Here is a 22,885-nt window from a genome sequence, read left to right on the forward strand (position 1 = left end):
CCATATACACACTGTGCACACACTGTACACACCATACACAAACCACACACACCACATACACACTGCACACACACCCACCACACACATCACACACACCATATACACACTGCATACCATATACCACCATACACCACGCACACATACACCATATACATTCACATACACCACACACACATCCCACACACCACACACACACCACACACACCACATATACACACACACTGTACACACACCACACATATACCACATACATACCACACACACCATACAGATGCCACACACATGCCACTTACACCATATACACATTGCACACTATATACACACCATACACACACCACACACAGCACACACACACCACATATACACACACACTATATACACACCACACACACACACCACATACATATCACACACACCATACAGATGCCACAGACATGCCATGTACACTCTACACACATGTACCATGCACACACCACACATACACACCACACAGAAACACACACACGACAAACACACATTCAAACATACACACCAGAAATTGCAGTCCACCCCTAATTATGCTTTAATTATGCTTTAATCGTGGTCTCTCAGGGTCACCACTTGGGCCCTGATTTAGAGGTCCTAATGGAGAAGACCTCAGAGCCCACCCACTAATTTCATATATTTGGAGAAACTCCTATCCAGAAAGAGGAAGAGGTGTGGGTATCTCCACACAGGAAAGTCATGGCAGGGCCACAGATCTGTCCGTGGTCCCACTTAGGTCCCCAAAAGCCCAAGCTTCACCAACCTATGTCTGAGACCTGTCCCTGAACCCTACTGTGATGCCTTCATTGCTGCTGAAAGGGGAAGGGGGGAATGTTGGGTCCAGCCTTCCGAATAAAATGAAAGCGTGAGGCACGAGGAGATCGTGGCCATTGTTAATATATATATATTTTTTTACGGTTCAGGGATTCTGAGATTGTCACCTGGGGAAACTGAGGCCCAGGTTGGGTAAGAGACTCATCCATAGTCACAGAGCAGAGAAGTCGCAGAGAGGGTGGCTCTGGGAGCGATCTCCTGATACCGGGGCTTTGCTGCCACACTAGCCTACCTCTCTCCCTCATCCCTTTGCAGGACTGTATCATTCATTACAAATATTCATTTAAAGGCCAAAGATGGCCTTTCAATCAAATTCCTGGCCCTCATGGCCTCCTTTACTGCTCTCCACTGTACTATCCCCATCTTACAGGGGAGGACACTGAAGCTCGGGAGGTTAAGCCGCTTTCTTGGGTCACGCAGCTAGAAATCAGCACCTCGAGGGTTTGAACCAGAGCCCATTCTCTTGGCTCTGTCTCTCAAGATGGAGCAAGATCACCAAGCTTGTTAAGGACTGACTTTTTTCGTAGATGAAACAGCCAGGAGCTGGTGGGTTTTCTCCGGGTTCAGGAGGCTGGGTGTGAATTGTCTTGTCATTGATCTTGACAAAGCTTTGTGTGCAGCATTCAGAGATGGGCCACCCAGCCAACGATGTGGAAATGAGAAGCAGCTCAGTCCAGGAGTGGTCGCAGAGGAAAAGCATGTCCAGCACAGGAGTCTCATTCTTCTCTTTCTCTTTGGGGAGGAAAGGGGGAATTGGTGGTGACGGGGAGAAACCAGAGAAGAGAGGGAAGGTGGTGGAGAACGGAGTCTGAGGCTCCTCCACACTGAAACCACAGCATAGCAGTCCCTTTGGGTCCTGGCTGCTGGTGCAGCCTCTTGGAGAATTTTGAGAGACATTGACCCTGGGGCCCACCTCCCGAGATGCCGAGGGTCTGAGTGATCTGGGGGTGCAGCCTAACCACCATGTGGATGGTTTAAATCTCCCCAGAGACTGTTATGTGCAGCCAGAACTGAGACCCACCGGCCAAGCCTGGGTCCTAAACCTGACCTCGATGGATGCCTTGGTGAATGTCTTGGGAGAGAGGAAGCACCAAAAAAAGGCAATAAGAAAACTGTGCATTTTTTAATGCATTCAGGTGTCCTTTCAGGGAGCCAGAAAGATTGGTTTTTTATGTCCTCCCTGGAGCTGGCATGGTTTCTTGTTCTTTCTGCCATTTTATCAAATTTAATTGAAACCAAATGAGCACTGGGCCACAGGGATCCTCAGAAACTCCACAGTGCTGAGGCCTGTCAGTCTGATCGTGCAGCATCATGAAGGAGCACAGAGGCCTTGGGACCCGAGCCTTTCAAAACTCCATTTACTCCTCTGTAAAATGGGACTCATGACATAGCTTTGTGGTTGAGGGGATCTGATGAGAAATGGACACAAAGGAACTCTGAACAGTTCTTTTTAGAAATTTTAATGCACCTAACCCTGCATTTATGGGTACTGGGGTCTCTCTCTACCCCCTTATTTAAATCCTATGGTTTACTTAACTAGCATCTCTGCAGTCCCATGGAGGTCCTGTCTTAATTGCAACACAGTGTCTTCTTAAAGTCACTTAAACTCTCTGAGCCTCAGTTTGCCTATCTGGAAAATGGAGGAAAAAGTCACCATAATTCATCCACATAAATGACACTTACCTCACCTGCTCCAAGCCCTGTGCTGGGCTCCAGGGATACGGGAGAGGCATGGAGAGGGGGTGGCTGTGTGGCTCAGTCGGTTAAGCATCTGCTTTCAGCTCAGGTGATGATCCCAGGGTCCTGGAATCAAGCCCCGCATCCAGTTCCCTGTTCGCAGGGAATCTGCTTGTTTCTCTCTTGCTCACTCCCTTTCTCTCTCAAATAAATAAATAAAACCTTAAAAGAAAATAAAAGAGCATGTGGTTTCAGGGAGTTTGAGCAATCCGTTGTGAGAGCTGGCAGGTTCTGCCATAGGTTTGGACTCTGGCTGTTCTGTACGACCCGCTGTTCCAGCTGCAGTATTTTCTTCACTGCTGGGTGCCTCAGTTTGCTTCTCTGTGACATGGGTGAAGATAGTAGTACTTACAGGCTTTGTCTGAGGATAGAAGTGGTGTGTGAAGTGCTTGGTAGAGCTCCTGGCATGCCGGAAGCCTTATGGAAAACTTGGCTCATTATCATATGGCTGTAAATGCAGGGTGGGGTGGCGAGAACCTAGGGAACTCGTGGGATTCATAAAATGTTGTCAAGCAGAGAGGTGAGATCCCTTTATTCCAGATGAAGGGACCAGCACAGGCTGAGCAGGTCTAGGAGTTGCAAGGGGTCTGGTGTAGGAAGACGTTGGAGACACCAGAAGCGGGCTGGGGCCCCCACAGTGGGCCCTCAGGAGTCCAGGAAGGCTAAGAAACTGGACTTGATTCTGTGGGCTTCATTTTGCTTTTTCCACAGCCCTGTTCTATCACTGGTGACTTCTGAATTTTTCTCCCCTTAAACTGCATATAAATTGGCTTGCTTTCTCACTTGGCTTACTCTAAGCAAAATAATGTCCATGAAATTAGAAGTTTGATGTGCAGACCGTATATTTATATATATTTTCTAATTCACATTTAAATAAATACATAACCATTAGACATTTTCAAATACGTTTGTCTAGCTAAAATCATCTCGTGAACGCCCCTGGGGAAAGCCTTTTAAAGGCAAGATTTCTAAGCAAGGGTCAGCCATTTGTTTAAACAGGAATAAAGAAAAGCAAGGTGGCTTGCTCATCATTTCTTTCTACATCCTCTGTAGAATATTAACTGCAGTTACAAAGATCACCTACCACCTTCCCCCTTGGGGGCACCTGCAGCCCCCGAATGGCAGCGTACACCATGCTTAGGCACACACTGCCCTCTGCTGGCCATAAGAAGAAAGACTCCGCCCAGAAGGGTTTGCTAATCTGTGTCAGAATCAAATTTGTATCCTACCCTAAGCTCTTTGGCTCTCTAGACCCTACTGAAAACAATAATGGGGATCCCTTGAGCTATATTTATCCTTTCTGAAGAGGTAATATATTCACACGATTCAAAATCCAAAAAGTACAGAAGAATCTACTGTGAAAATTACGTTTCCCTCGTTTCCACAGCCAACAACCTCCTCTCCTGTGCCCCTCCCTAGAGGCAACCACGGTGACTAGAGTTTCTTATGCACCCTTCCCAGACTCTTCTTTTTTGTTTTTTTTCAAGATTTACTTTTAAGTCATCTCTGTACCCAATGTGAGGCTTGAACTCACAAACCCGGGATCAAGAGTCACATGTTCCATCAACCGAGCCACGGGGTGCCCAGATTCTTTTGAAGTATACTAAAAAATGTAGCAGAAACTTTCTGTCTACCAAAAGAAAGTGCTCCCCCCAAGACTAAAGCCATCAGTTTAACGCTGGTTTTATTACATACTCAATTATACACCATCAATAATGACAAGAAAACGAGGCAGATTTGTTACCAGGAAATGTAAAATGTTTAGGAGACAGTCTTTTTTTTTTTTTTTTAAAGATTTTATTTATTTATTTGACAGAGAGAGATCACAAGCAGACAGAGGCAGGCAGAGAGAGAGAGAGGGAAGCAGGCTCCTGCTGAGCAGAGAGCCCGATGCGGGCCTCGATCTCAGGACCCTGAGATCATGACCTGAGCCGAAGGCAGCGGCTTAACCCACTGAGCCACCCAGGGGCCCAGGAGACAGTCTTTCAACACAGGGATCTGTAAAGAAGAAATATTACCTTGGCAGGAAAACCACAGTTGAAATGACGAGTCTGATGGAGTGGACTTTAGTGATGTTGCCATGAGAGCGTAAGGCACAGCGGGAGGCCGGGGGCCATGAAGTGGGGCCTCCTCATACTGCAGATTCTGTTTGTAATGTTTTTCACACTTTCTGACTGGCACGAGTCACACTTTTTTTTTTTAATATTTTATTTCTTTACTTAGTGGGAAAGGGCCGAGGGAGGGAGCGAACCGCAAGCGGGCTCCCCGCTGAGAGCAGAGTCAGATGCTGGGCTCAAACCCCCAACCCTGAGATTGTGACCTGAGCCAAAATCAAGAGTCCATGCTCAACCGACTGAGCCACCCAGGCATTCCTTCATCACTTTTTGGAGACATGTACATGTGGCTTTCACGGGACATCATGTAAAATAGTGGTTCCCATCTCAGGCTTTGGCATCCAACACACCTCAGGTTAGAGTCCTGGACCTGATTCTTTTGTGACCTTGGGCAAGTGGTTTCTCCCAGTTGAGCCTCAGTTTCCTGATCTAGAAAATGGGCATGAGCCTAAGTCTTAGAGTGTAAGTTGTTGCTTGAGTGCTTAAGACTCTGTTGTTATTCAAAAGCTAACTAAGGATCTTGGGAGATCTTTTCTCAGAGATCTGGCCCAGAAACAAGGAGGAGGTGGCAGAGGACACCAGAAGTGGGAGCATTGGATAGTGTGCCCACAGATGGCTGCTCAGACCCTGGAAGGGGCTCCAGATTATGCCTGGAGCAGGGTCAAAGTGGGGAGGGAGAAGGAGCTACACCGTAGCCAGTCAAGGTCATGGGCTGGCATTGGAGTGGCTTATCAGGCAATGTAGTGGTGTCATGGTGCCAAGCTTGATTCTGGCAACGATCATATCAGGAAAGAAAGGAGGGGGTAGGCAATCAGGGCCACGGGAGTGGGTGGAGCAGAAATCATTTGGGGCAGCTTCAATCATATAGAACTTCCCAGTTAACCCATGGAGGCAAGTGTTGAAAGCAGCCAGAACAAGAGGGGTTCCCCTCCCACGATTGATACAAGTAAGTCCATTTGGGATCAAGATTCCAGGCAGAGATGGGATCAGAGCTACAGCCCACCCTGGGTGCCAGCTGAGGCTCAGCTCCAGACACCTGCCCCTGGGCTGATGCTGATTCATCCAACACACGCTCAGCATGGTGTCAAGCTGGGGATCCAGAGAGCAGGGAGCTGGACAGACCTGCCCCTGCTTCAGGGAGCTTCTGGTCTGGTGCGGATGCCCCAGACCATTGGAGTGCCGAGTGCTGAGCTCCCTAGGAGGGGTGAGCACAGAAGGGGCCCCTAGCCTAGACTCAGATGGGGCAATGGGGGCTCTGTGCAGGAGTAAATCACAGAAGACCATGATGGGGATGAGGGGGCAGGAGTTACCCAGGTCTACAGTAGCAAGGCTAAATTAGGATTCAGGCTAGAGGGGACAATAGTGGAAAGCCTTGCAGGTGCTTCCGCATACCTTGGAGAGACTGATGGATCATTGATTCTGGCTGGAGTGTAAAATACCGGGGTTGAAAGGGATAGTGAGGAATGAAACTGTGGGAAGATAAGGGGATGCAGCTAATAGGTACAGGGGAAACCCTGAAGCTAGGGCCAAAAGTTTGCACTTAACCCTGAGATGAGGGGCAATGTCTTTGTAATTGAAAATTTGCATAATGTGTCCTTAACCAATTTAACTTCTACAGCTCAGTGGCACTTAGTACCCTCACAGTATTGTGCAATCAACACCCCGTCTGGTTTTAAAGCACTCTCATCCTCCCCAAAACAAACCCCACTCCTGTTAAGCCAGCAGTCTCCATTCCTCCCAGACTCTTCCTCCCAGCCCTTGGAAACCACCAAGCTGCTTTCTGTCTCTATGACTTTACCTATTTTGGACATTTCTTCACAGTGCAATCATGCACCTTGGGGCCTTCTGTGATAGGATTCTTTCACTCGGCGGGAAGTCAGGTTCGCGCCTGATATAGCATGGGTCCGTGCTTCGTTCCTATTCACAGCTGAACGATAGCCATTGTAGGGATACACCGTATTTTGTTTCTCCATTCATCTGCTCCGTGCAGGGGCCAGATTTATGTTTTGGAAAGACTCATCTGGCTGCTGAGGAGAGGGACTGGAGCCAGGCAAGGAGGTGGTGTCCCACAGTTCAACTGAAAAAGGATGGAGAGAACCTAAAGGCGGCAGCTGAGGAAACAGGGCGAGAAGGAGACCCAGAAGCTGAGGTCTCCTGGTAGGACCTCCAGGGAAGCCTTGCCCTCTGGCAGCAGAGAGGGGCTGGAGCAGTCAGGGGCTGGCCCTGTGGCATCTTCCCTGAGGGGCACCTGCTAGAAAAACTCCAGTCCCATCGAACCCACCTACCTGCGGGCACCTCTCCTCCTCTCATTTGTCCTGGAGTCATGCTGACATCCTGATTTCTCAGCACCTCCCTGGATGGTCTCTGGCTGACACATCACTCAGGTCCTCAGTAGAAATCCCCTGCTCTGCCCCAGGCCAGTCTCTGGGCTGCTAAGTCTGCATTTTCACCTCAGCTGCTGAGGATGGTCCAGCAGAGGGACCCTGGATGCCCCTGGTGTATAGATAGGCTGGACAGCAGGTGAAATGCACGCTTGTCTTTCGAGGTGGGCAGGGGATCAATCACCAGCATTCACATATATTGGTGGAACCCATTCATCAGAAAGGTGGATCCAGAAGGATTCGGCAGAGGATAATCTTATTCCTACACTGTTCCTTCATTCATGGTTTGTTTGGGATTTGTTTTGTTTTGTTTTGTTTTGTTTTGTTTTGGGGGGGTCTTTGTTTGTGTGTTTGTTTTTTGGCACTTCTTAGGGTAGAAGCTTCAATTTTTTTAGGTCTTCTGGTCATAACAAGTGCGGCTTAGTCTACTCATCATAAAACACCTGAACCCCATTCATTTTCAAACTTCCTGCCCCCACCACAGGGCTCCTGGGGCTGGGAATTCTGCAGTGGGAAGGGGCAGGATGGGAAGGGGCTTCCTTCTAATAAAAAGAGCCTGACCGGACAGCCTCGTTCTGCTATGGAAGATACAAAATGCCGGGGGTTTCCTCTGTTATGGGGAACTTGATGAAGACAAAGCCTCCTGAATCTGGCTGCTCTTGGCTTTCCCTCCTGCTGGACCCCATCATCCTTTCAGGATGGGGGAGACTTTTAAGGAGACCCATGGTGGCTCCTGTCTTCAAAGTCCATATCTGGTCCCAGAAAATGTGAATATTCTCTCCATTCTTATCAACAATAGGCAACTGACTTCCAATGCTTCTTTCTCTCTTGGCTCTGCCCCAAAGCAGGCAGACATGTCTGGACTGACTTTTGTCATTACTCTTCTCTTGGGGAGCATCAAAAGCAGTCACTGTTCCCCAAACCTCAGAGACACCTGCTATACCACCAAGAGTGACCTCAAAGCCCTCCTTACCTGGCTTAAGGGGAGGGCAATACACTTTTTCCTCTCCCCCCATTCCTCCTCCCAAGTGATGCTGTCTCTGGGTCACTCCTTCCTACGTGCCTCCTCCATGACCCAATAAATTCTCTGCCTTCTGCAAGCTAGAGATAGGGGAGGATGGGTTTAGACTGAAAGAGATGCATTGATGTGGTAACAGGTGTCCCCAGGGCCCTATCTGAGCCCTGCTGCACCTGTCACTGTGTTCCCACCATGCCTTCCTACTGCAAGCACCTCATGAGAAGCCCAGAAGTGCTGGGGGCTTGGTACCCCTCAGAGCCAATGAGGGATGGAGGTGGAAGCTAAATTCCCAGTTCCCTCTCCCCCAAGGCATGTTCTACACCATTCCTGCAGAATTGAGCCCAGTGCCCGCAGTGGAAGTCTCCCACCAATGACTACACATTGGCTCTTTTGTTTCATCCTCTCTCTCTTACTCACCATGCTGCCTGGGGTGGCCTTCCAGATCTGCCAGATGCCAAGAGACACTCCTCTTTGTTCAGCTCAGCTTCTTGGAGGACCCAATTTCAGTCAACAGTTTTTTTTAAAAAGTAGGAATGCTTTCTTTCTTCTTATGCTCTTTGCTTATTCTTAGCTTAGGGGACTTCTGCTGAAATCCCAGGACAATAGATGTTGCAATGAATGGTCTGTTGCACACAGTTTACAAAAGGCATTCACATAAGTTAATGTTTCTCAACCTTAGCGCAATTGACATTTTCGACAAGATAATTCTTGGTTGTGGGAGGCTACCTTGTGTCATGTCGGATGTTTAACAGTACCCCTGTCATCGCCTCCCCAGTGGCACTCCCCCCACCGAGTTGGGAAAACTGCATCTCTAGACATTGCTCGTTGTCTCCTGGGGGACAAAACCACCCCTGTTGCAAACCACAAATGGAAGTCATCTGATGTCATTTGGGGTAAACATTTGTCTAAAGGGAGCATGATCTTGGCGACCATGTTGACAGTGATGCTGGTGAGGATGATGATGGTGGTGGAGTGGTGATGTTGGTGGTGATGGTGACATTCATAATGACACGGTGACAGGATGCCACATTCAAATGACTTGACCGCATTTTTCCAGGTGCTGTCAGTGCATTTGATGTTTGATCCCAGATTTCTGGGATGCCTTACCTCACTCCGGCAGCCCATGACATAGACTGGAAACTCACAGTCTAGGAACTTCAGAGAAACTGGTGCCCTCCGTGCAAGTATCAGAGCCAAGAAACTAACCAAAGCATACTGCTTTCCAAGGCAGTGCACTCTGCCGCTTCCCGCTTTACAAAGCACAAAGAACCATGCTAGCATTTTCAAATGAAATCTATTTGCCCCCTTGAAGATGCTTCTGCCACACTTAGATCATTGAAATGAGTGATAGAGGAAAGCCAAGTTGCAGACTCTCTGGAACTCACTGTTAACAGTATATCAGCTGTGAAGTCAGTTTAAGGAATAAATATTGGCGATCTACCATGTTTCACACTAGCCTAATCCAGCGCTTTCGTGAACCACTGATGTTTTCACAGTTCTCAGAGTTAAGAGGCTCTTCCCTAACACAGGTCAAGAGCTGGCATCAACCACACCGTTTCTGCTATCAAAGAGACTCTCTGGCAGGCTCTTTCATATCCAAGCATTTATGGAGCACCAATGGCATGCAAGGGAAGGTTGCAACTTCAGAATTTCAGCGCAATAGGGTTTATAGGCTGGAGCCCTCGCTGAAAACTGGCAGAGGGTATGACTCTACAGCTCTGTCTGGAAGCCACACATGGACAGCTTTTGTTAGGAGAGAGTGTTTTGGGGGTGGTGCAAGGGAAGCTGATCTCCCTAAGCTGGCCCTTGGGATGACCTTACAGGAGGAATGTGAGAGGTGCTGGGGAGGTGCTGGGGAGGACATCACTGTGAATACAATTCATCCCCTGCCCTGTGGGAGCCACCCTTCCACAAAGGTTCCTTGTCTTTCTGTTGCTTTGTTCTTACTACCAGAAGGAAGCACTGGCTTGGGCGGTTTCCACCCCTCCTCCAGCCTCCTGTATTGCCTCCCAGACTGTGGAAGGGGAATACTGCCCTTGGGTGCTGGGTGATGCTGTCAGGAGGGAGGGCTATCTGTACTCTGCATCCATTTCTAGGAACTTTGCTGGGGACCATTTCCTGGAATGCCCCTCTCTTCAGGCACTGTCTGTCCGCTACAGCCCTCCAGGCTTCTGTGTCTATAGCCACAGCTAGAGAACACTGACCACTGGGCAAATTCCTTCAGGAGCCATGATCTCATTCCCTAACTCCTTCTACCTGTGCTTTACCTTCTCACCATCCCCTGCTTATCAACCTTACAGTCCTCTAAACTTTCCTGATGATCCGAAACAAGCATCACCTCCTCCAGGGAAGCCTCCAGGATGCTACCCAGTCTCCTCTCTCTGCACTTACCTGGATCATGACTGCCACCTCAGTCCCTGGTTTCCTAGTTTAAATCCACTACTGCTCTGTGACTCTTATGTCCCCTGACCCAAGCTTGGCAGATAGGTGTTCAAAAATATTAGGGAGATGGACACAAGAAAAAGTGAGATGTAAGAAAGAAACTAAGGAGGAGACTGGGAGGAAAAAGAGGCATGAGTTACTACCTGTCCACAACCAATGCTGATGTACCTAGCATTCTTTCAATCAGAGATCCATTTTTATCCAGCACACCTCCCATAACACATATGTCCGCTGCACACAGAAGCACTTTCCGGATTATTAACTATGTATTGCCATCCTGTTGTTTAGTGTCAAGGTCCTTGCCTGCATTCCCGCATTCACACTATGAATACTGATTCCAGGCTTGAGCCTCTTTCAGGAATAAAGTGCCTCCATCCCACCCTCTGCCCCATCCCCTGAACATCACAGATACCAGGTCTGATTTTGAGGACTTTGCCACATAATGATTGGAAGGCTCATTTCACCCAACATGGAGATGCAGGTTCTAATTAGGAGGCAGTCAACTTGTTCTGCTTCTGAGAATGGAAAACCCATGCCACACCCCCGGCAGATAGACAGTGCCCGGCGCTCAGCTTCACTGGCACTGAACGCAGGTCTCTTACAATTCAGCATTCCACTGTGCAATGAGCTCCTTGCAGGGAACCATCTCCCGTGTAAGTCCCTCCCCAAACCCAGGCACCATGCGTGCTCGCGGGCAAGATCAGCCTGTCCTGCTCACACCTGTGGTCTCTGCCTACCTCACCCCCAGTTCCTACCTAGTCTGGAGCTTGCCGCTGAGTATGTTGCCTGAAAAAAATAAATCAAAGGCTTGTCAAATGTCCATAACTGTGTCTCACAAGGCCCCTCCTCTTCTGTCTGCCCTGTTCCTCTAGCCTGAACCTGAGCAACAGTGACATCCTGACTATCTATGACGGCGATGAGGTCATGCCTCACATCTTGGGGCAGTATCTTGGGAACAGTGGTCCCCAGAAGCTGTACTCCTCCACACCGGACTTAACTATCCAGTTCCACTCAGACCCCGCTGGCCTCATCTTTGGGAAGGGCCAGGGATTTATCATGAACTACATAGGTAAGTGTCTCCTCTAGTCCTTTGTGTGTGAGTGTTTAGATGGTTTCTTCTGGATATGTTTTTTGGGGGGTTCTGTGTTACATGGATCTTTTAATATATTGGCACAGTAAATATGTGTAGCTTTTAGGCATTTGGGCTCTCAGGTTGGAAACAACAGGGTTTGAGTTTTAGTATTGCTGTCAATGGTTGTGTGATCTAAGGCAAGTCACTTGACCTCTCTGAGCTTCCTTTTGGTCATCTGTAAAATGGAAAAAACTGATAGCTGCTCCAGAGGCTCAATATCAGGACCTAGTAGATGATGCCTCGTGACTTTCAGATTTGTGGTGTTTCCGTTGTAGTCAGCAGGGATCCTAAACCATCAGCACACTCTCCTGCATTTGCAACTTTTCAAAACAGCATCACCACCATCTTGCCTGACCAGAAGCTGGGCTCTCCCTAAGGGCTCTTCTTCCTCTGCAGCCCCATCCAAGGGAGACCATGCATTCTCTCCCACCCCCTATACTATAAGACCTGGAGAGGCAAGAAGTATCTTCCTTGCTCTTCAATGGGGTTTCCAGACCATTCCTCTCACTCTCACATTAAAGCAGAAACAAAACCAAAAAAAAGCTGCTATAAAGTTCAAGCCAAGTTCACACTTGGCCATCCAACACCTCTTCTTACTGTTTTCTTCCATCCACAGCCTTCTCTCCTCACTCCTCATCTGTGACCCCCTCTTCTTCATTGCTGGCTCTGTCACCCTCCTCAGAACACTGGAGGGTCTCAAGCACCACACTGAGCCCTGTCCTCTGTCCATCCAGACTCATCCCCCATACACTGTCATCCAGTCCCGAGGTTCAATGCGATGCCTCTCTGTGTTCTATTGCCCCTAATTTGTACTTCCAACCTTGACCTCTTCCATGAACTTTCCACCTAACTCCCTGCTAGCTACCTTCTTGCATGTCTAACCAGCATTTCAGATTTAACATGGCCCAAACAGAACTCCTTCTCTCCCTACCCCCACACCCCACCACCACCCAACTTCTTCTGCTGCCAGCAGTCCAGGGATGGCTGTGAAGTTCCACTAATCTCAGCCCCAGAAAGAATTTGACCTGACAGAGCTTCTGCTCCAATCCTGTCACGTCACAGCAGAAGAAGCCTTGGGCCACCGAGGATAAAGGTCTTGCTTCTCAGGGCCAGACACTGAGGCTCATACCTGGGCTTCCTGGATCCCCCAGTTCTTAGTGTTTCTCTGATATTCTTGGCAACAGCAGAGAACTTGGGAGACACAAGGGGGTACTTAAGACCTCACCTCTTGGCATCCAGGATGGTGGATGATTACACGCTGAGCATTTCAATGGGCAGGATTCACACAGCAATCCGAGAACTTGCTTGAGTTGCCCAGGAACGAGGCAGACATCTTGATTTCCAGGATGGAAAAGGGGGAAATGAGGGGGTGTCATTTTGCCAAGTCTCCCCACTATCACGCCCACCATCAAAAACCATCTGGTTTGGGCCAGATTCTCCATCTGTGATTCCTTCTTCCCCCCGGCTTGAAGATTTGCCCATCCATCTCTATTATGAAGTATTCTCTGTGTCCCACCTCTTGCCTCTAAAACACAAGCCCCCTCTCTGACCTTTGGCTATCTCAAAGAGCCAGATGCATCTGAAAATAAGTCCCCTGCCTTTTTTGTGTGTTTGTTTCTAGCTCTTAGATGTTTCTCATCCCTGCCCACTCTGCCTACACCTCTCAGAGGGACAGACACAAGTGTTGATCTTTTTCATGTTTCTTGGAGGCCTTTTCCCCCTTGATTGTGCTGCTAAGTGTTTTCAGAGTGCTACTGCTGCTACTTTCTGTGGATTGCCCACTCTTTACTGGGCAGGGCCCTGGACACTGGGGGACGGCTTGTGCTGGCTGCCCAGGTGAGGCACCATCCAGAGTCAGCTGCCTTTGGAGGGAGAGTTTTTAGTGACTTGGCTTCAGTCTCTCTCCTTAAACTTCTCTACTCCTCATTCCCCTGCCCCCCCACTCCCCAGTTGGGAAATGAGGTCATAGTTTTTTTTTATTTGTCTCCTCCGGTGTCCAAGTCAGTCTTCTGAAACCCCATTCAGCTCAGTGGTGGAAATCTGACCCTATCCAAGGCCACCCAAGGTTAACCCGGAAATCTGGCCAACGTTCAGTGTGGTGCTGTCATGAAGAGAAGGGGTTCCTCTTCATTGAAGCTGAAAGTTAAGATTTGTGTGACAATTTGAAATTAGCAGGAACTCTTCCATATATTATTTTCTTTCATTTTAAAAATGCATTATCTCCACTTTCTACAGAGTTTTGTCCACAAGAGTCTCTGCACATGTGCCAGCCCCTGAACTAGGCACCAGGAGCCAGGCATGAATGGACCACTCTCCCTGCCTTTATTTCTCTGGCTGGTGAAGTGGGGGAGGTGGTTCCAGGGTTTCAGGGATACATAGCCTAGCTAATATGGGCAAATGTAGGTGACATGCGATGAGAACAATCCTGTTCTTATTTCTGTCAAAGAAACACACACTCAATTTCACAGGGAAGGCAGGTGGGCTTCTGTATTTAATTCTGATGCCAATCAATTCCTTGTGACTATCCATGTTGAAGACCATGTTGAAAAGAATTCTGAAGAGTCCACGCCTGAGGTCTGTGGAGGGAGAGTGACATGACATGGAGGGAGAGTGATGTCTGCTGTGGCATGGGAGAGGTAGTTGCTATCCCAGGTCTAGATCTAACCAGACGTAGATGCAATTCTCATTGAGATGAGGGATCACAGAGAAGGTTCGGGGGTTTTATGGTCATCTAGAGATTTCAGAAGCTCCTAAAATGATCTCAAGGCCAGCACCTAGCTCTGCAACATGGCCAAGACCAATCTGTTAGGACTGCTGGTAAACGTTCCACAGGAACATTCTGGGCTTACCTCATTCTGACCTCTCATAATTCTGCTTTACCTAGACAGAAGGAAAGAACCATTCTCCTCATCAGTGTCTGTGGCCAAGGGCATAGAGGCAAGGGAATAAAAAAGCAGAGCTGAGTAAGCAGTGTTTTTCAAAGAGATATTAGTCACGTGTACTTATTCCTCTAATCCTAGGATAATAAGTAAGCTCCATATTGTAGGTCAACTCCAATCAAATGACAGTGGTACCTAGGATGATGTCTGCCATGAGCAGAAGACCAGTAAATGGCAGCATGTACTCAGTGCATTTGAGTATCTCTTTTGCCCAAGAGTTAGACCAGGTTGCCGATCTTGACCATAAGACTGGCAAATGGTGGCACGTACTCAGTGCATTTAGGTATGTTTTTTACCCAAAAGTTGGACCGTGGTGCTAATCTTGACCATGAGACTGGGAACATGACTTCAGATCCCCATATTCCTAGGGCCTGACATACAGTAAGTTCTTACAAAATGTTAGTTGAACAAATGAATGAATCCATGTAGAACTCACCTAAGTGTCATATAGTGCACATTAATTAGTTTTCACATTACCCTCAGCGATAGACAGGGTCATGACTCTTGTCTCAGTTCTACAACTGAGGACAATGAGGTTCAGAGATGTTTATCAACATGACTGGAGTCACACAGCTTCTAAAACAATGACCAGAAAGGAAGTCCTCCAACTCCTAGGCCAGTTCTCTCATTCTTCACAAAGTTAAGGGCCCACGAGGGCAATGATGCCAGAACCTCCATCCAGGGTGCTAGCTAAACACACGGACTCCTGAATCAGAGTCTCTGAGGGTAGAGTCTAGGAGCTGAAGAACAGGAAGGCTGTCTAACTCGGGCAAGGCCACTGAATTAGTAAACAGTAGGGCCAAGATCTGAGTCCTGGTGTCTCTGAATCGATCATCAGGAATGTGAGGAATATCACAGAGGAGATGGGAGATCCCACAGGAGAATGTCACCACGCTGGCTCAGACTGAAAAATCATACCAGCAGACCTTTCTCAGTAGCAAAGCATTTGGCACAAGACAGACCCCATACCCAGTATCTACCCCTGTTTCTCCTCTTTTCAACCACAGTTTGAGCATTTGCAGCCGTGTCCTAAATCCAGGGCTTGGCTGATTTTTCAAAGGCCTAAAAATAGAGATCCCTTTTCCCCATGAAGCAATTCCAGAAGCCATTTCCCTCTCCCCTTATTCTTGTAGACACCCCTGAGATCTCCATTCCCCAAATAAAATCATGATGAAATCCCAGGAAAAGCCGTTGCTTGTTTCTCAGAATGACTTTCCTGCAGACAGGGAAGGTGCTTGGCTTTCCCCAGAAGCATATAAGAACTGCAGATTAATTATACAGCCTAATTAGCTCTCTTCTCAAAATCTGTGCAGTGGGCACTTGGATGCAAGAATAGTAATAGTGGGCTTTGCATTGTTTCCTTAGTAATGAGGATTTGCAAGAAGGAAGGCAGGATTATTCCAATCTGTGATACTGAGCTGTGTGTAACTTATTTTGGAGTGTGGTTAATGTTCACTGATGTTATGCAAAATGATTTAAGGAATGCACCAATAATTATTTTTATTTCAGCAATTGAGTGTTTGTCTAAATCTGTATCGCAAAACCATATATTACAAATTCATCAAACCCATGAATTTTCAGACATTCTTAGGATGAGGCTGAGTGTGTTAGCTACCATTGCTGCATAACAAAATATCCCCCCCAAATTAGCAACACACATTTTTTAAAGATTTATTTATTTATTTATTTATTTGGGAGAGAGAGCGCATGAGCAGAGGTGGGGGGTAGGGCGGAAGGACAGGGGAGAGGGAGAAGCAGACTCGCCGCTGAGCAGGGGGTCCGACTTGGGGTTCGATCCCAGGACTTAGAGATCATGACCTCAGCTGAAGACAGACACCTAACCGACTGAGTCATCCAGGTGCCCTGCAAGGCACATTTATGATCACACACTTTCTGTGGGTCCGGAATTCAGGATCTCATGCCAGATGGTTCTGACTTCGCATTTGTCATGATGACTCTGCAGTCATGATGTCAGCCAGGGTTGAGTTCATTCGAGGGCTTGACTGGGGCTGGAGCCTCTGTTTCCAAAATGGCTTCCTCATGTGGCTCACAAGTCAATGCCAGCTGTTGGCAAGAGGTCTTGGATTCTCTCCATGTGGATTGCTCCAGAGGGCTGCCTGAACAGCCTCACAGTGTGGCAGTTGCTCTCTCCAGAAAGCAAGAGGAGAGCCTCTCAATGTCTCTTACGGCCTGGCCTCCAGAACCACACACCATCGCTCCTTCAATAGCCTGTTCATTGTGTATATGCATACATTGGCCCCTTTGCAGGGAGTACACGAGAATGTGAATTCCAGGAAGTAAGAATAACAGGGTGGGGTTGGCGTCATGACAGGTGAGGACCTGAGACAGAGAGAAGGGTTTGTCCCCCAAGACACAGTGCTAGTAAGTGGCAGGGTTGGGATTCTGTGTCTCCCCAAATCCTGCACTGATGTTGTCAAGCCAAACCTGGTAAGTTCAGAGGCCCACAGGAAGAGCTCATCCTAAAATCTCATACATCAGAGTTCTTGGGCTTTAAGGGATTTCGAAGTGTGTCACTTATTTCTGGAGAGTTTTTATTCTGTTTGCTCCTTCCCCTGACATCTGTAAAGGGAACCCCACACAGAAAGGCCCCCCACTCATCTAATGACAATGTTTTTGTTTTAAAGAGGTGTCAAGGAATGATTCCTGCTCAGACTTGCCAGAGATCCAGAACGGCTGGAAAACCACTTCTCATACAGAGCTTGTGAGAGGAGCCAGAATCACCTACCAGTGTGACCCAGGCTACGACATAGTGGGGAGCGACACCCTCACCTGCCAGTGGGACCTCAGCTGGAGCAGCGACCCCCCATTTTGTGAGAAAAGTAAGAGTCATCTTGTTTTCTTCTTCTGGGTCAGCAGGTGATAAATCCCTCCCTTGGAGTATTTTTCATGTAGATGCAACGGAATCCCTTCATGTAGAATCTGGCCTCCCTCCTATTCCACCAGCTGGCTGGAGCTGCTCACAAATGTCCTCTTGGAGTTCTAGGTCAGAGATGTCAGACTCAGGGGCCTCCAGAAGCCTGGCAGCTAATGTTAAGGAGGGAACTAGGCAGAGGGAGAGACAATAGGGAATGCGGTAAAGCCTGTGTGAAAAGATCATTCAAATTCATCATTAAAACACCGGTAGTTACCACTCAAGACCAATCCAAGTTGGACTTTGGGGCCCTAGTTAGAAACCCCTATCACAAGTAACCGGCTTCCCCCAGAGAATACGGATCCCAGCCTCCCGGCACCTTCTGCTCGCAGGCGTGCAGACCAGGTACCACCCATTATAGCTCCATCTGGTGTCTTGAACAGTGTCAGAAAAAGGAGGTGCTTCTGGTTTCTATACTGAATCTTAGCAGAGGTGGGAGAGGAGCTAAATTTGAGGCTGGCCTCTTCCCGCTAACCATTTGCTTCCTACCTCCTCCTACGCAAGCCTCCATTCTGCATCTGTCTTGCTGGGACTCCTTGGGGATTTTGGCAGACCTGCTTGGCCTGCCTCAAGTGACAGGCTGCACGATAAGAAATATTAAGTGTCAGCAGAGAAAGAGGGTATTGGGGAAGGGGGTGTTATAGTCAATCCCTGTCACAAATATTCCAATGGCAAAGAAAATTAATTATAATTGGTGAAACATGAAAAAGAAAAATCCTCAAAATTGGCTACAAAAACATCTGCTTGTTCCCTAACAGGATGTGGTGTATGTTCATGTGTGTGTGTGTGTGTGTGTGTGTGTGTGTGTTTATAATGATGGAAAATTTAAAAAACCAACAATGAGAAGCACCATGGGGTGGTGAGACCCATCGCAGACGCATTAACATGATCTACACCATCATTGCTTTTTTTTTCCCCCCAAGATTGTATTTATTTATTTTAGAGAGATAGAGAGAAAGAGAGTGCAAGCAGGAGGAACACAGGGAGAGGGGCAAGCAGACTGAGCACTGACTCTACACAGAGCACGGAGCCCGATGTGGGGTTCAATCTCACGACCCTGAGATCACGACCTGAGTCAAAACCAAAAGTCAGGCGCTCACCCAACTGAGTCCCATCATTACTTATAAAATGTTTTAAACATACGTGTCTTCATAATGACTTTTAAATTTTTGAACAATAATGGTTTTTTAATATTTCAAATAATGACTTTTGAAATTTTTTGAATGAGAATGGCTTTTAAATTTTTTGAAGAAAGATTTTTAAACCTTTTGAATAATAATGATTTTTCAAAATTTTTAATAATCATGATCTTTTTAGGGACCCCTGGATGGCTCAGTCGGTTAAGCATCCAACTCTTGATCTGAGCTCAGGTCATGATCTCAGGATCGTGAGTTCAAGCCCCTTGTTGGGCTCCAGGCTGAACATAGAGCCTACTTTAAAAAATAAGTAAATAAAAGAATAATGATGATGGTGATTTTTAAAGTGTTTAAAATAATAATGATGATATACATTGCGGTAATGAGTTTTAAAAGCTTGGAGAGGACATAAACTAGCTCTCTCTGGGAAACTCTTCAGCTGCTTCACTCTTTGCCAGGAAAAGACCCAAATTAGAGCAAGTGAATTTGCACTGGGCTCCTTCTGGATATCAGTGTTTATGTTCCCGTGCTGGTTGCCTGTCGCTGTGCATCTAAGACAGAGACCCACCAACCTGCCTCAGTGACTTCTCTTCCAGTGGAATAAGAACAGCAGAACATCCTGAGGCCAGTGGGGTCTCCCTCAGAAATCCCAGGGGGTCACCAATGCCTTTCATTCATTCATTCCAGTGATTCATTCAACGACACTCTTGACGTCAAAAGATGTACATAAACATATCTTCCCATGACACAAGCCACGGGTGTTTACTTACAGAACTCAAGCAGCAGTAAAATTAGGAAGTACAGCGTGAAAATCCCTCATGATCTTCCTCTCCAGAAATGACACCACTCTTAAAAGCTTTTCTGTGTTGCTGCAATGCATCGTGTGTTACACATACACACATTGATGTGTATGTGTGAATTGTGCATATAAAGACATAGAGATACTCATACAGAAACAGCCATAGGTAAGAATATTTTACCACTGCTGTTTTCTCAACTCAGAAACCCAGATACTTTTTCATATCACACATGTGGCATACTTCATTCTTTTTTTAATTGGCTTAATTTTAATTGGCTTACTGTTTTCCCTTTATGTGCATTGATTTTTTAATTGAAAAGTAATGGATGCTGTTTTACTAGATTCAGGTACCACAAAGAAAGCAGGGAAGGTCCCCCTCACTTTGCTGTCTTCAGTAGGTGCTCAGGATTTCATAGAACAGCTGTCCCATATTTAATTCTTCCCCTGCATTCTTTTTTTTCCTGTTTTGTTGTTGATGTTGTTGTTGCTGTTTTGTTTTTTACCATTACAAATAATTGTGCAGTGAACAACCTTGTACATAGGTCTTTGGGTCCAGATGCAAACATTTTTTGGGGCTACTTCCTGTATGTGGAATTAAATTCAGGTCTCTTTCGTCCCGTCCTCTTCTCCAGCCACCTTCAATGAGTGATGAGCTCAGACGCAGCTTCCAAACAGGAGAAGAACCAAGTTGGGAAACTTTCCAGATCATTCTGTAGTTCTCAGCAAACCTGTGATCATCAAGCATCCTAACGCCCTCTTGGTCTGATTTCGTCCATAGTTATGTACTGCACTGACCCCGGGGAAGTGGACCACTCGACCCGCTTAATTTCAGATCCTGTGCTGCTGGTGGGCACCACCATCCAATACACATGCAATCCAGGTTTTGTGCTGGAAGGGAGCTCTCTTCTGACCTGCTACAGCCGCGAGACTGGCACACCCATCTGGACGTCACGCCTGCCCCACTGCGTCTGTGAGTCCTATCTGTTGGCTTGATGCAGACAGGGACTTGCTGCCTCTTATCCTGGCGGAGGACTGGGATGCTAGGAGGAGGCATTCCACCGTTTGAGAGGGCTTACTGTTATTACTGTCCAGATCAAAGGCATATGTACTAGAACATTTATGGTACATGTATTGGGCACTAGGCTAAGTCCTTTACCAAATGCCCCTCCCTTCTGCCTTGTGAGCAAGGCACTGTTGTCTCTGTTGCAAGAAGAGGATACTAGAGGGTGTTATGCTAAGCAAAACAAGTCAATCAGAGAAAGACAATTATCATATGATCTCCCTGATATGAAGAATTTGAGAGACAGGGCTGGGGATCCTGGAGGGAAGGGAGGGAAAAATGAAACAAGAAGGGACCTAGGAGGGAGACAAACTAGAAGAGACTCCTCATCTCAGGAAACAAACTGAGGGTTGCTGGGAGGAGGGGGAGGGATGGGGTGGCTGGGTGATGGACATTGGGGAGGTATGTGCTATGGTGAGTGCTGTGAATTGTGTAAGACTGATGATTCACAGACCTGTACCCCTGAAGCAAATAATACACTATACGTTAATTTAAAAAAAAAAAAAAAAAAAAAAAAAGAGGATACTAAGGTTCAGGTAGTGAAATCATTGCCCCAGGTCACACAGCCCATTAATAGTGGAGGCCACAGCCAAACCCAGAGCTACCTGACTCTGCCCAACAATCAAGCCATCCACAGGACATGAAATTGGTGGATTTAAACTCTTGTTTGCTCTTAACTATGTGAAGTCACTAACACAGATGTTTGGTTAAGAAAAGCCTTTGGGGCTTTCTTACTCATAAAGAATCAAAAAGGAAAAGTCTTCCACAGTCACTCTGACAAGGGAAGAATTAATATTCATGCCAGGGAGAGGGCGTAGAGAGCAGTGGTTCAGGGGTGCTTAGTCTGAATGTGCGCAGGATCACTCAGGAAGTTTTAAAACTCGCTGGAGTTTCTGATGCTCCTGGTCTGAGGCGTAGCTCAAGCAGTGAGGTTTTTCAAAGCTCCCCCTCCCCACCCCCAGAGTTCTGATGTGCAGCCAGAGATCAGAACCATGGCTCAGAGGAATAAGGAGATGACGCAGAAGGAGCAAAGCCTCACACAATGTGGACTTGAGAAACCGTCAGCTGCGCTAATATTTTATACGAGCATGTTATGAGCAGCTCTATTAAGGGTTCAGTCAGCTCAAGTTCCAGAAGCTACTGGTAGGGCTACATCAAAATTAAAAGCTTCTGCACAGCAAAAGGGGACTTTCTTATTCTGGGTTCCCCTGCAACGAGGAACCTTGGACTTCATACCATGGGTCTCCATCTGCCTCTTTAGTCCAGGTCCTAGAGTTTCAGACCTAAGGACATCTCGGAGGTAAAATACAGTATGATTCAGACGTAAGACACATCTGCTCCCTTTTACAGATAATGGTCGTTAATTATTGATTGTGTAAGACATCATACTAAGCAGATTGTATGCATTTGTGAATGTAAGTGCATGTATGTGTGTAGAGTGTCTGTGTGTGTGTGTGTGTGTGTGTGTGCAAATATACTCAGAAAACCAAAGCTCAGAAGGAAAAAGAGATAACAATAGTTACTGTTTGTTGAATGTGTAAAACACATTGCTGGGACGCCATGATGACTAAGTTGGTTAAGAGTCTGGCTTCGGCTCAGGTTATGATCCCAGGGTCCTGGGTTCGAACCCTGAACTGGGCTCCCTGCTCAGCAGGGAGCCTGGTTCTCTTTCTCCCTCTGTGTGCATGCATGCATGTATGGTTTGTTTAAAGGTGGCTGAGATTCACAGGGACATGTGATTAAGATCACACCACTTTTTCATGAGCAGAGCTGAGATTCTGGTCTTGGACCCCATGGCCCTTTCCATCAGCCTTGCCCCAACATATGTCATCGTGAGTGACTGGGGACAAAGCCATGCAAGGATGTCCCAGCAAAATTGTAGCCTATGGCTCAAACTCCTCACCCACAAGCACATCCCCTCCCAATCCCCAGACCTTTGGACCAAGTGCCCAGGGCATTACAGGGAGATCTGTATCTCCCAAGAGGAGATGTTGAAATCCTAACCCCAGTACTGTAATGGGGACTTTTTTTGGAACAACGGTCTTCGCAGATGTAACCAAGTTAACGCAAGGCCCTACAGGATTAGGTTGGGCACCAACCCAGTGACCGGGGTCCTCATAAGAGGAGGAACATTTGAACATGGAGACCCAGGGAGAAGCCATTCTGTGCTTGCAAGTCTAGGAACACCAAGGATTGCCATCTACCCCTGGAAGCTAGGAGGAAGCAAGGATGGATCCTTCCCCTTAGGTCTCGGACGGAGGGAGTGTGGTCCTTGAAGGCCACCTTGACCTGGGACTTCTAGCCTCCGGAGCTGTGATACAGTGCATTCGGTTATTC

General features: G+C 47.3%; 1 protein-coding gene across 5 annotated transcripts in view; it reads left to right on the plus strand.

Moving 5' to 3' along the window:
• The window catches only part of SEZ6L (seizure related 6 homolog like), a 183,386-nt gene that overhangs the window by 141,719 nt on the left and 18,782 nt on the right, over positions 1-22,885 (plus strand). For all 5 annotated transcript variants that reach the window (XM_059408697.1, XM_059408699.1, XM_059408700.1 and 2 more), the window contains exons 10-12: positions 11,423-11,619; positions 17,267-17,461; positions 20,267-20,458. In XM_059408697.1, the coding sequence (XP_059264680.1) occupies positions 11,423-11,619; positions 17,267-17,461; positions 20,267-20,458 (584 nt within the window). The remainder of the gene's footprint in view (positions 1-11,422; positions 11,620-17,266; positions 17,462-20,266; positions 20,459-22,885) is intronic.

The sequence above is a fragment of the Mustela nigripes genome, chromosome 8 (genome assembly GCF_022355385.1).
Source record: "Mustela nigripes isolate SB6536 chromosome 8, MUSNIG.SB6536, whole genome shotgun sequence".
Lineage (NCBI taxonomy): Eukaryota > Metazoa > Chordata > Mammalia > Carnivora > Mustelidae > Mustela > Mustela nigripes.